Raw genomic sequence first — 13,481 nt, 5'->3', positions numbered from 1 at the left:
TTATTTTTTTATTTTTATATATTAGTTGTCTCTTAGATCCAAATCTAAGGCGCATTGGACGCTGCAAATCAAAGCCATATGGAGGACGTTCAATAGCGCAAAGCAGATGGGACATGCCAAGAGGGACGTCCATGCATCATTTCCCACATAGAAAGCTGTAAAGAATTCCTCCTCATCCATGGTAGTAGCATATAGAAAGACAACAAGTGCAACACAGTGTTTCAAACCGGGGCTACGCCTTGCTTCAAAAATATTACAACGTGAACCGAGGAAAGCCTCGTCCTCTGCCCCCTTACAACTTACAAACCAAGTCACGTCCCGTTGGCCGCCTCGCTACATAAACACCACAATGTTTGTTTGCTCACACGTCGGAGGCTTTAATATGCTCGGCGTGCACCGGATTCCTTCCCCGGCCGCAGTTTGTCCTGTACGTACAGCGGCGGGGCCCCGTGAGCACGGCCTGGGAGTTTAGCGTTGAACGCTCACCCCTCCTTCCCGTCCCTTCCCTTTCACTTCCTTTCTTCCCCCCAGTCATCTCGATGCCTGGCATGCCACCCCCACCTACGCTCCCCCTCCAAAACATTTCCTCCTTTAAAAAAAAAAAAAAAAGAGAAAGGATTATGTAACGAGCCACATTGCTCTGCAATTTGCAGCTGGGGAAGACGAGAGGAGGAGGAGGAAGAAGACGAGGCTGGCTGATAAGAGCTGGGATGAAAAAAAGTGGGAGAAGAGGAAAGGTGTTCGAAGGACGTGGGCGGCCATGTTGGCTCGGGAATGTGCTCGAAAGAGAAAAATAGAGACGCAGTCCGTCCATTATAGTAAAGATACTAATAAACGACAAACGTAAGGTAATTTAAGATCCATTTAGGTTGAGCCATTCGCCACGGCTTATTGGGATTTGCTTTTCCTGCCATAACAAACCCAAAATACTCGGGTTTTCTGACTGGCTGAGTCCTGTTCTCCTTCTTACTGCCTCGCCTCCATCTTTTGCCCAAACAAAATACCTTCAGAATATTAAATTAGACTCAGAGAAGAGCTAGAGGAGACTTCATAGAGATGCACTAAGGTGTGTTAGAGGTTGTTTAGGTTGATTTCTTTCTAATTAGGTGCTGTGAGGCAGTTTAGAGTACCAGAAGGGAGAAATAAAACCAAGGGAGTTGTGTAAAGAGAGTGTGAAGCTGCTTTTCGTTCAACATTCATCAATGAAATGAGCCGTAACTCAAAACATGCAGAATTTAGCAAAGGCGCAAATCTAGGGAAACAATTAAGGGCAATGACTTTGCAAAAGAGAGTGTGGAGTGTGGCGGACACCACAGACAGAGGAGGAGGCGGATAGGCGACATGCAGGGTGGTGACTGGACTGCAGCGGGAGGAACTGTTCCACCCTGTAGCCATTGAATGTCCACTTCCTGTTTGTATTGACTGGACCTGCCCAGCTCTGTCCATTCACAATGGTGGCAGCAATGGATGTCGGGTAGTCCGAACTGCAGCCGAGAAAATGAAATGGCTGTTGGTGTTTTTTGTTTTTACCAATGCACTCATTACATAACATTATGACCACCTTCCTAATATTGCGTAGGTTTCTCTTGGGCCTCCAAAACAGTTGGGGCTCATCGGGGAACTGACATGGGCCTTCTGAGGGTGAATGTTGTTAGTGGGGGGGGGGTCTCTGAGGGGAGGTTCATCCCACAGATACTTGATCAGTTTGGGATCTAGTGAATTTGGAGGCCAGGTCAACACCTTGTGCTGTTCTTCATGTTTTTTTGAGTTGTTCCTGAAGCGTTTTTGTGTGTCTGAAGCTATCAAGGAGTGTCATTGCTATGGGGTAGGGGTTTGTATCTCTTCCTAGGTTCCTATTCTCCCAATTAATAGCAACTCTTCCCGTTTCCTCTATTGATTGACCAAAACAGACAACTGTTGCCTACTGGTACGAAGAGTTATTTCCTTTCTCACAGGTGGACAACGCATTTGTCTTTGTCGTGTGTTGAAGTGCAACTTCACGGCCTTCGTTAGGACGCTAGTTCTCAGATGTCAGTTCGGTGTCTGTGCCTCTTAACTCCATATCATCACAATACAGTTACAAACAAATCTCTCTGCACCAGTTAAACCGATTACATAGCCCACTTTCAGTTCACTAACCCTCTAATGCAGCACACAGTCAGTCCAGGCACAGAAACAGGACGCAGAGCAAAGGTCCTGCTTTCAGCAAACACCCAACAAATGGTGCGTCCTCCAGCTGTGATAAGCTGAAATCAATTTAGCTACCAGGGGAAGTCTCATAACTCTTCTTCGCAGCGCTGTGCACGGGCTTGAGCTGAGCATTCTTCACATACTGTGCTCCATCACAGGGCTCGTCCTCCAGCAGGGCCCCCTTTTAACCACAGATGTACCAGATCATACCTGGACGGTATGCGATTTTAATCGTCAAGTCACTTCCCCGCAGCTTTCCTGACGCTGAATAATACCGAAGATTTTTCTGGCTGCTGTTCAGACTGGGCATGCAGCAACTGGTGCACGCTCAGGCCGCAAATACAGACTTCCTCATTCATTTTAAATGATCCCGTTTCAAAATAAACCCAGGTTCATATTTCATCTTCTTTTCCAACCCACACCGGCTCAACCCTCCTTGCATTGTTGCTGTTACCGTCGACTGCATTCGTTTAAGCCCTGATCCGAGGCGAGAAGAAGGCGCAGCAGGTGCGGGGACATGTTGCAGTGAACTCCCTCGATGACAGCGTGAAATCAGATTTTTGGGGATGTGCAAATTTAACTCCTTGCAGATGTGAAGCTTTAGATTATGTCAGATGAAACGCTTTGAATGTACAATGTTGACATTCTGCTTGGACTTGAGGGAGGTGAGTGACCCCTGATAAACGGGATCCACATGACTCCCTCACCGAGTGATTTTCAACGCCTCAAGGTTGAATCACTTTCCATAGAAACGCCCACTTCATTCTTCTCCGGAGACGTCTGATGTTGTACTTGCACTCCTTCAAGCGGGACAGAGGGAGTTAAAAAAAAAACAAAAAAAACTAAACAGCCCAGTTGGGAAATCCACCTGATATTTCAACATGTCAACGCTCCTGGGCTTGTGTTACGTAATCGAAGCACTATACGCTTGGCAGGAGAGATTTGTATTGTATTGCAGCTCTGAGCACATACGGCTTCCTTTGAGAAATTCCTGACTGAAGTTAGCGGAGGGAAGTTATTGACATTCTCTTCTCTGAAACTCAAGACATTCACACGCTCAGGGTTTAAAGGCCGAGCCGATTGGGAGAATGTTTGCATTTATTATTTATTCTTTCGTAATTCAAGTAAGATTTAACGACGTGTTCACAAAATAAAGGTTTTGTTGGCGGTTTATTCTCACTAAGGGTTTAAAAAAGCAATTTTCTGAATCAAAACTGTCTTAATTCGAAAGATCTGACATCGATTTGCTAAGCCCTCGGATAGATTTTTCAAAATATACACCAGTTCCTGCGTCCTCTCGTGGGACTGGTTTCACAAGACAAATATTATGCAAGATTAGTCCACATGTGAGGGAGATCCAAAACATGACAGGAGTTAAAAACCTGAGAGCACAGTCAGGGCTGAAAGCTGACTGGATTTAAAAAGTTTGACAGCAAAGAAGAGCTGCACAAAGACATATGCAAGATGCGCCTACTGAAACTGAAACGACACCCATCCCAATTCTCTCTCACATGACGGTAAGCTCACCTGGTCGCAGCCGGTGTTCACCAGGTCCTGCAGCATCTGCCGGTTCACCTCCCCGGCGCCCGACTCGAAAGGCCTGAGCGACCTGCGGATTTCCAGCAGGGCGTTCTGGTAGTTGTTGAACTTCTGCGGGGGCCGGAGCTGCTGCTGTCGGCTGGCCGTGTCTTTGCCGCTCTTGCTGTCGGCGCCTCTGCCGCCATCGCTGCGGGAGCTGCCTCCGTTAAAAGCCTGGCTCACCAGCTTGGCCGGCTGCTTCAGGCCCTCCTTGATCTCCTGAAGCCTCTGCCGTGTGTTGCCCACATACGGGGCGGCCGGGAAAGTCTTGGGCCTCATGGCCTGAGTGCCCAGGGCAGGCACCTACTCTAAAAAGGGGAATCACACACACAAACTGGCACTCGCTCCCCCTTACAGCCTCCGTGAGATCCCTTTCAAGCTGGCTGACCTAAATAGATAAAAGAGCCTTCTGGAGAACAGATCGGACGCACAGATTCAGGAGTCCTCCTCTGCGTCCCTTATTGGTGTCTCACTTTGTGTTTCTGATTCTGGGGTGGATGAAGGCGGGATACTACAGGCATTCCATGGTGTGGCTTTCAAGGCTCAGGTTCCAGCTTATTCCAGGAAATGCAGCCGGTCACAAGGGCAACCCGGAGCCAAACCATGATGCTGCCGCTCTGCGCCTGCGGAGGTAAGGATGGAGTTAAAACACGGAGACTGCGGTCATGCATATAGTGTATTTTCTAAAATCATAGCAAACACTGAGCAGTAGGGACATCCCAATCAAGTCTTTTTTTACTTGTAGTATACCCCTGTATATTCATAAAGTCTTTTATTATCTTATTTGTATTCATGCGTCTGTATTAAGTCCAATAAATTGGGCTGTCAAAGCTAACACGATGTGGAAACGGTAGCTCATACTTTAGCTCCAGAAAGCATGCGCATTGAGCGTGTGTTGTTATTTTGGTGCAACCTTTGCCTGAGTGTACACAGTGTATTCCATTTTTGTTTGTTTACAGGTGTTAAATCAAGATGGCAGTATTGAATTATGATCTCCTACTACTATCTCACCAAACATCCACATTGCACAATTTACAAATTGCTGTCTGACTGAATTAATTTTCCAGAGTAAAGTATTTCCTCTGATTTTGGTTCCTCTTCTTCTACTTCTTCAATTTTAGGCAACTTTGACGCTGGGCATCGAAGAGGAATAATACGTTTTGACACTACTGGGACGTAGTTTTGATTTATGGCCGACCTAAAACAAGTAACTACAAAAGATCGGGCTTGGCTGTAGCCCGATACCTATCCGATCTAATCAGCCGCTGCCTGGATTGGCCCCCATACCAATCGGGGCTTCCCTACCGAGCAGTAAACATCTAGAAGTCGAACCAGAGAAACATTATGCTTTAATGTAAGGTGAAGGAACTGGAATTTCAAACATCTTGCAAGTGGTCACAAAATGCCACAAGTATTACCTGAGACCAGTTTGCGACTATTAATACCTGGCATTCAGTACGAGCGCTGCCTTAAACACTGCTGCACACCTAATGCATATTCCAGGAATGCCAGAGGTCATTAAACACCACCTGCCCCTCTCTGCACCCCATCAATGCATAGCTGAGGTTGCACAAGTCGGCCCCTGTCACTGCATACTTCTGGTACGTGGTCATCAGTAAACACCCTACTGAGAGTGCAGGGCTTTCAGGGTGGGGTCAAAACAAGCCGGCGGCCCCTCCCTCCCTCCCTCCCTCCCTCCGTCCGTCCGTCGGCCCCGCTGCCTGTGATGCTCCCCTGTGATCAGATATGTAACACCACCTGACAGCGAGTCTTATCTAAAAGAACATACTCCGCATTCTGCCGCGGCACCATCACCCGTCCCGGTGGTGTGGGATGATGTGAGGAATAAAAGCACATGTTCGTTGTCGGGAGGCTCGCGTGAGGAAGTCCGAAATCATTAAACACTTACATCTGGGAGGGAGGGGGGTACAGTCTCAAGTGGAGTGTTTGGCTTTGTTTAGTTAACCGGGGATATCTCAGTTTTTGTCATTCAATCATTCAATATTAAATGACACACATAAAAACAACCTTGAACTGGATTAAAAAGTTCCTGAAAAGTACGGTTGTCCATCCTAGGACAATAAAACGCCTGCTGACAATTAATAAATTCCCATACTGCTCCAGGGACAGTAAATGCTAACATTAGCAAGCTAATATGCTCACAATTGAAGCATCCAAGCCTTAAAGCAACAATGCAGAAGTTTTTTCCTTAACAACAGAAACTTTTCTTGGACATTTTCATTGATCTCGATCTTTACGGAGTCCGAGAATTCATAGAGCCTTAATTACATCTGTAACCACTTGAGGAACGGTTTCTTTACCATACTCCACACCAGTGGTAATCAGTGTCTGGCCTCAACTGTCCAGCAACTGCAATCCTTCTTCTCAACGCTGTTGCTGTTGTTGTTTTAATCTAGAGCAACAGAAACTTCATTCATGACTCACAGAACCTTAGTTACATCTGCAACTCTTGTTTCTATGCAAGAGTAATCAATATAAATCAGTTTTTGTCCAGCAACTGTCATCCTTCCTCTCACTGTAGAGTTTTATTTTGTATCTGGAGCAACAGAAACTTTTCTTGGACTTCAATTTTACTGATCTTGATTGAAGGAGGATTGCAAGAAGCTCCACACCAACAGCAATCAGTGTTTGTCTTCACCTGCCTAGCAACTGTAATGTTTCCTCTCAATGCTGTTGTTGGTTTCTTGTATCAAGAGCAACAGAAAGACACTTTCTATATTCATAGAACCTTAGTTACATCTGTAACTCTAGTTTCTCTGCAAGTAGCTCCACACCAACAGCAATCAGTGTTTGTCTTCACCTACCTAGCAACTATAATGTTTCTTCTCAATGCTGTTGTTGTTGGTTTCTTGCATCAAGAGCAACAGAACGTTTTCTTGGCCACTTTCTATATTCATAGAACCTTAGTTACATCTGTAACTCCAGTTTCTCTGCAATAGAAAACAATAGAAATCAGTTTTTGTCCTCAATTGTCCCGCAGCTATAAACCCTCCTCTCAGCGAAGAGTTTTATTTTTTATCTGGAGCAACAGAAACTTTCCTTGGACTTCAGTTTCATTGACCATGACTGCCGGAGTCAGTGACTTCGTAGAACCTTAGTTACATCTGTAACTCTAGTTTCTCTGCAAGTAGCTCCACACCAACAGCAATCAGTGTTTGTCCTCAACTACCTAGCAACTGTAATGTTTCCTCTCAACGCTATTGTTGTTGGACGCTTTCTATATTCATAGAACCTTAGTTACATCTGTAACTCTAGTTTCTCTGCAATGGAAAACAATAGAAATCAGTTTTTGTCCTCAATTGTCCCGCAGAGTTTTATTTTTTATCTGGAGCAACAGAAACTTTCCTTGGACTTCAGTTTCATTGACCATGACTGCTGTAGTCTGTGAATTCGTAGAACCATAGTTACATCTGTAACTCTAGTTTCTCTGCAAGAAGTCCCACATACTTCACACCAGTGGTAATCAGTGTTTACTCTCAACTGCCCAGTAACTGCAATTCTTCTTCTCAACGCTGTTGTTGTCAATGCCATTTTTTTTTTTGTTTGTTTTTTTTAATCTAGAGCAAGAGAAACTTATCTCGGACACTTCCTAGAAGTTGTCAGAGTTGCTGAGCGTTAAGGGAGTGGAACGCTTTCAAATGATTTATTGCTTCATTTTTTTTGTCACACTTAAATATTTGTCTTTCGCTTTTTTTTCCCTTTGGGTTACACCTAATTTAAGGTTTTACTTGCTCACTGGCAGCTTGGTTTCATGTCAAACTAAGAAGCTCCCAGGCTTCGAATATGTTTAGAGAAGATTTCCATTTGGCTGGCAGGTGATATTTGGCCTCTGTGCACCAATCTAGTCCGTTACCAACATGCTAGAGATACAATCCTCTTCTGACAGGTTTCAACATGGCTGCGGTTTTCAGGCCTTGTCTGGTATTTCAAGCATTTTGTTAAGCAATCAACCTTTAATTGATCTGGTTCTGTTTCAAGTCTGGTGTGCAGGTAGATTAGTAAAGGAATTCTACTTTACAATTATCCTGACACATGAAAATGACTGACTAGCAATGAGTCATTTCACATTTCAAGACATTTTCAGAGCTCGGCGTACGCCCAGTTACCACTGGCAGGAAGAGAAGCTGCCCACTATTATTTTTAAAATTAGTTTGGAGTCAGTTTAAATTTTTGTCTAGACTGGAAGTGGAAATAAATGACCAACCCATGCTCACATTTAAACAAATATCTGACAGTTATGACTTTAGCATTTAAAACGAGTCAACAGCACTATTTTCACAAGTTCGTATTGACAAAACTCAACCATGGGATGCACTGGCCACCTTTTTATTATTATTATAACAGTTATGATGGAAAAAATGTGTTAGTATTGGTGTAACTACATGAATATGCTGGCGTTTCTTCAGATACAAAATGTTTTCAAATGATATTACCAATAAGAAAAACATATTGTACAGGTTTTACACAGCTGGATGAATGGATGTGCTTTGCTTCACGCCGTTAAATCAGATTACACACCAACAAACTGTGTGATTTAATGACCGCCTGCGAACAAATAAAGCTAAATTTAATAAACTGCATCATTACATCGAAGAAGACGCAGGAACGGCAACTGCAGCCAAAGATGGATCTGAAATCAGCGGTGAATGAACTTTTTTTTTTTTCAAAACTATGAAGGAACATCTATGGGATTATGTAGCAAACAGAAATGTCGCCTGCAATGGTTTTTAATTAACAGTTGAGTCTTGTCAAGAGTGAATTTGTGGAGTTTCTTAATGTGTTTGAGACCCTCCGTTGTGTTGTGCGGACGTAGGGTTGGTACTACTTCATACAATGGCAAGAACCACTCAACTAAGTAAACAGAAACGACAGATTATCTTTATTTTAAGAGAGTAAGGTCAGTCACACTGGAAATAGTTTTTCATAAAAACTGGCTTTCATAAGAAAAGGAAAACCAAGAGTTACCTCTGCTGCAGAGGATTAGTTTAAGAGTTTCCAGCCTCATAAACTTTCAAATTAAGGGGCAGATGACTGAGCAAGAACAAGAAAAAGAAGAGAATGTTCTACGTCGCTTTCTACAAGGTAGAAAATAATTAGGGATGTCGCAAACAAGTTTTATTGCCCCATGATGCGACGGCGATCTTTTAATATCGAGTATCAGCCGATCCAAGTCCCGATCTGAAGTTGAACAAACTAAATTTTCTACCCTGGACATTCATAAAGGCTTTTCTTATCTTATTTGTACTCTCCTTGGTCAGGTGTGAACCATACGACTGTATTAATGTTCAATAAATGTTTCTGTCAAAGTTAAAGTAGTGTGGACGGGGTATCTCGTACCTTGGCTCCAGAAAACCTGTGATCATCCAACGCCATAAACTCCCTAATCCTCTCTGGAATATATTTCTCCTTGACGCTGTCTCCAGGAAACAACGGTGTTGAATCAAGTTGGTAGTACTGAATGACGATCTCCTGCTACCACGTCACCAAACATCCACATTGCATAATTTACAACTTGGTGTCTGACTGACTTCATTTTTTAAGAGTAAAGTATTTCCACACAGCAGACATGTTTGACAACTTTGGTTCTTCTTCTTCTTTTTTGATTTTTGACAGCTTTGACGCTAGCCAGCAGCCATTAAACCAGAAGAAGAAGACGTTTCGATGCTACAGGGATGTGGTTTTGGTTTTATGGAAGACCTAAAACAAATAACTACAAAAGATGAGGCTTTTTAAAAAATAAATGCCTGGATCAGAACCAATACCAATCCATAAAAATAAAGAAAAACAATTGATTGAGAAGGTGCATCCCAACCTTTGAGTTACACTGTACGTCCTATTAAAACGTACACTTCTTTGAGAAACCTCCAGCAGGCCGTGAATCAATCAGGAGGACTTGTTAGCCAGCAATAGATTTCCAGATTGGGATGATTTATTTTGGGAGTCCCTTCCACTTAACTCAAGGTAACTCAGCGCAGCTAAATCTAAATAAAATCTCTGTGGGAATAAATCAGTTCACTTCTGGATGAATTCAGCACATTTACACCTCTGACTTTCCACTTCCTGGGAGAAAATACCAAATGACGCTCATAAATAATGTGTTATTAACTGAAGCGATATAAAAAAATGTTGTTAAACTATCCAGGAGACTCTTGTGTGTCTGAGTTGGGGATCTCTTGGTCTGATGCAATCCCAAAAAATGTATTCTTATTATGTATGTGGTAGTGATGTAAACCTTGTCGCCGGGAGCTACTACCAAGCAGACGTAGCCAAACATAAAAAGCTCTCGAGCTACACCCCTTCACCCGCCTCCTCCATGGGAGTCTCCATCCCTCTGGGCCATCTCTAAGAAGGACACAGCCCTCACTGTTTGTACAGATAAAACTTTGTCCTGACAATAACTTGTTTTCCTTATGTTGCTGGGTGGCGGAGGGGGTAATGTGGGACCAAAGGGTGCCAAGCTGCACAAATGTTGCCCCATCTCTGGGATCTCTTGCCTCCATTCCTGCGACGCTTTAGGCGCCGTGTCCGAGCAATGAGCATTCCTTTCCACAAGTAACTACAAGAAAAATACCACCGCTGAATCATGGGACAGTCTACGCTGACCAAAATAAACCAAAAAAAGATATATGGGTGATCTCTGTCTGGAAATAGGCTTTGGGCGGGTGTTGGTGGACGTCCAAACTTAAAAATCTACTAGGAAAAGTATGTACTCTACCGAAAACCACACAACATACTTTCAAACTTAACCCTAGCTTTCACCAAAACATCCCTCATCCCTTATCTTTGGTCTTCCCTAACTCTAAATCTAATGTCTGGCTCTAAACGGGACGACGTCCAACCTGAAAACTGGAAGAAGCTTTCCCCCACAAAAAAATATTCACACTTCATGCTTCAAAAATGTGCGTGGAACTAAACTCTGTCATACTATATCATTACTTTTGACACTGGGACTTAAAATATGCATTTTTTCGTGAAATAAGTTCCACATGTGGGCAAAGATAAATCCACGTATTTTGCCAGTTTTCCTAAAACGGTGACGTTTTCCAGTGAAACCTGTCAAGGAATGTCTTTTCAAATAAATAACAAAACAAGGCGACGAGGTTATTTTTTGCAGGAGAACGATCGACCGAGCCGAAAGTCAGAGCTGATGTGAATCACTTCCACTTGCAGTTACTCTAACGGCCACTGGGTGTGGACGTCAAGAAAAGAATTTGGCTTTAAAATACTGAAATAATCTCTTTAAAATCTTAAAAAAAAAAGGGGCATTTAAACAGTTTATATTACACCGCGACGGCTTTGCCAAACTCTCACTGTTAGTTCGTCTCCAGACAGACAATAAAACGTCCCTTTGGACAATAAGCTGGTGATGAAATATGTTCTGCAGCCTCGGTCCGCGCGGAGCGGCGTTGAGTAACACGAGCAGTTTGCAGATTAAAGGATAAAAATATCACATTTAACCTGTCGGACAGATGTCTTCGGGAAAGAACACAACATCCTGTGTCCTTTCACTGCGTCCGCTGAAAGCTCAAACTGCGGACGACTCAGATGGGAGACAAGACTGCTGCGAGTCATGTACACTGATCTCAGCCATAACATTATGACCCGTGAAGTGAATATTTGAAATACTTCGTCCTCAAAGTTGACGTTGGAAGCAGGAAACGCGGACAAGCGGACGGTTTTGAGCGACTTTGATAAGAGCCACACAGTGATGGCAAGACTGAAGCTCTCGTGGGGTGTTCCTGGTCTGCAAAAGTGATCCATCAAGGAAGTGTAAGAGGTAAACCTGGAGACAGGGTCATTGAGGCATTTGGGGGAGAAGAGAAGAGCTGGCCCGTGTGGTGCAATCCAACAGACGAGCTTCCGTAGATCAAATCTGCTGAGTAAGTTAATGCCGATTCCGACAGAAAAGGTGTCAGAACACACACCGGATCGAATTTTGTTTTATATGGGGCTGTGTAGCTCCGGACCAGTCAGCGTGTCCATGTTGACCCCCGACCCCACTGCTGAAAGGTCCTACAATCGTCACGAGAGCGTCATACACTGATACCAGCCACGTGGTCATAATGTTAAGGCTGATCGAAGCATCTAAGGCTGCTCTAAATCACAAGGGATCAATAATAGTCATAAAACTCACCTATATCAGTTTTTTCCAGACTTTTTAAAGAGTAAAAACTGAACAAAAACACGTCATAACCCATTTTTTCCTTCTTCTACAGTAACACCAATCCTCCTTCATGGTTTCCATATGAATTTTTAAGATTTGTGGTCTATAAATAGTCAGAATTAGGAGGAAAAGGTTGATTTTTTTGCAGCCGGAAACTTTATGACAAATACTTGAATCTTAAAAGTATAAAAGTTTCTCTTTCACATCCGTCCCTGCACAGATAATCATCTTCCATTCCTGCGCCGTAACCCTCCTTAAACAAGAGGCAGGACTGTAAAAACACAGCGGACATCTTCGACCCACGATGCTCACCCCCGAGCTCTCTCTCTCTCACCGAGCACATCTGCCAGCATCTGTTTGCAGTCCGGAGGTGATTTCCCCGCTGCAGTCATCCCCGTGGCTCTCTTCCCTGACAGATACCTCTAAACTGCCATGACAGAATTAAATCCAGCTGTGGACAGATGCTTAGAAACAACCTAAGGCTGGGCCTAACCATTAAAAAAAAAAAAAGGCAAAGAAACCATAAAGCGTCTAAATAAAGCTTGCACCGTGTGCTTCTGTTCAACTATTCAAACACAGGGGCTGATATGAGCGACGTTAAACATTGTAAAAGTGTGTCAGGTAGAAAGAGAGAGTGTGTGTGTGTGTGTGTTTGGGTACAGTAGTAGTAGTAGTAGTAGTTGTAGCACACCTGAACGCAACACATGCTTGCATCAGTACAAAACTATGCAGGTTTTTAGTTTCCCAACAGAGAGGAAATTAAAATCAAATATGGCGTAAAAACACTGCAAATGTTGAGTTATTACAGAGTTGTGCTTTAAAAACTAACACCAAAACAAGTGACAACAGCGTATTTTCATTAAATCTAGCCAGTTTGGGGCCCTTACTGGGATTTAAAGTAGGGTCCCAACAAAAGAGGTGCAACTATCTTCAATTAGCAGGACAAAATAGACTGTTGTGCTTAGTTTAAGCTGGATATTAAATGCAAAACCGTTACAAAATGGAGTCAGTGTGGTTTAGATTTTTTTTTTTTTTTTTTTTTTTTCTGCCTGGGGCCCCTGGACATGAAACAGTTTGGAAAGCCCTGCTTTAAAGGCTCGGTGGCCTCCTCCACTGTATCCCAGGCTGAGAAACGCATTCCTTTGCAGAGGGGGTGAAGAATATTTAAAAAAAATTAATATATATATAAATAAAAGGAGGTAGTTGTTAACCCCAGAGAGCTCCTACATATTCTTTAAAGCAGAAAACTTTTTCTACCCCCTCAGCAACAAATGGAAATAAGTTCCTCCACCACCACCACCACTCCCCTCCCCAAAAAAAGTAACTCTCCTCTTACCATGTGATAGAATAACTCAAAGGACTCGGAGGGTAAATCCCGTCAACGTGGAGAGTTTTTGCTTTGTGGAAAATAAATAAAAAGTTGCGGAGAGCGTAGAGTCCGTCCGCGGAGCTCAGTGGAGACGGAGGAACGGGCTAAATGTGATGAAACGAGCCTCCATTTTCTCCCCAGACTCCAGGCAGGAGCAGA

General features: G+C 43.5%; 1 protein-coding gene across 2 annotated transcripts in view; it reads right to left on the bottom strand.

Annotated features, from left to right (window-relative positions):
* Nucleotides 1–13,481, bottom strand: part of lats2 (large tumor suppressor kinase 2) — a 29,244-nt gene extending 15,763 nt beyond the window's left edge. The window contains exons 1-2 of one of the 2 annotated variants that reach the window (XM_084544797.1): nt 13,290–13,481; nt 3,718–4,391 (exon numbers count right to left, since the gene is read on the bottom strand). In XM_084544797.1, coding sequence (XP_084400923.1) covers nt 3,718–4,047 — 330 coding nt within the window. In that variant the 5' untranslated portion in view covers nt 4,048–4,391; nt 13,290–13,481. Of the gene's footprint in view, nt 1–3,717; nt 4,747–13,289 lie in introns of those variants that run through there. The other variant, XM_084544798.1, reaches the window with a different exon arrangement.

The sequence above is a fragment of the Chelon labrosus genome (assembly GCF_963514085.1).
Source record: "Chelon labrosus genome assembly, chromosome: 5".
NCBI classification, from domain to species: domain Eukaryota; kingdom Metazoa; phylum Chordata; class Actinopteri; order Mugiliformes; family Mugilidae; genus Chelon; species Chelon labrosus.
The sequence above is the reverse complement of the archived record's forward strand: the minus strand, read 5'-3'. Positions and strand labels throughout refer to the sequence as shown.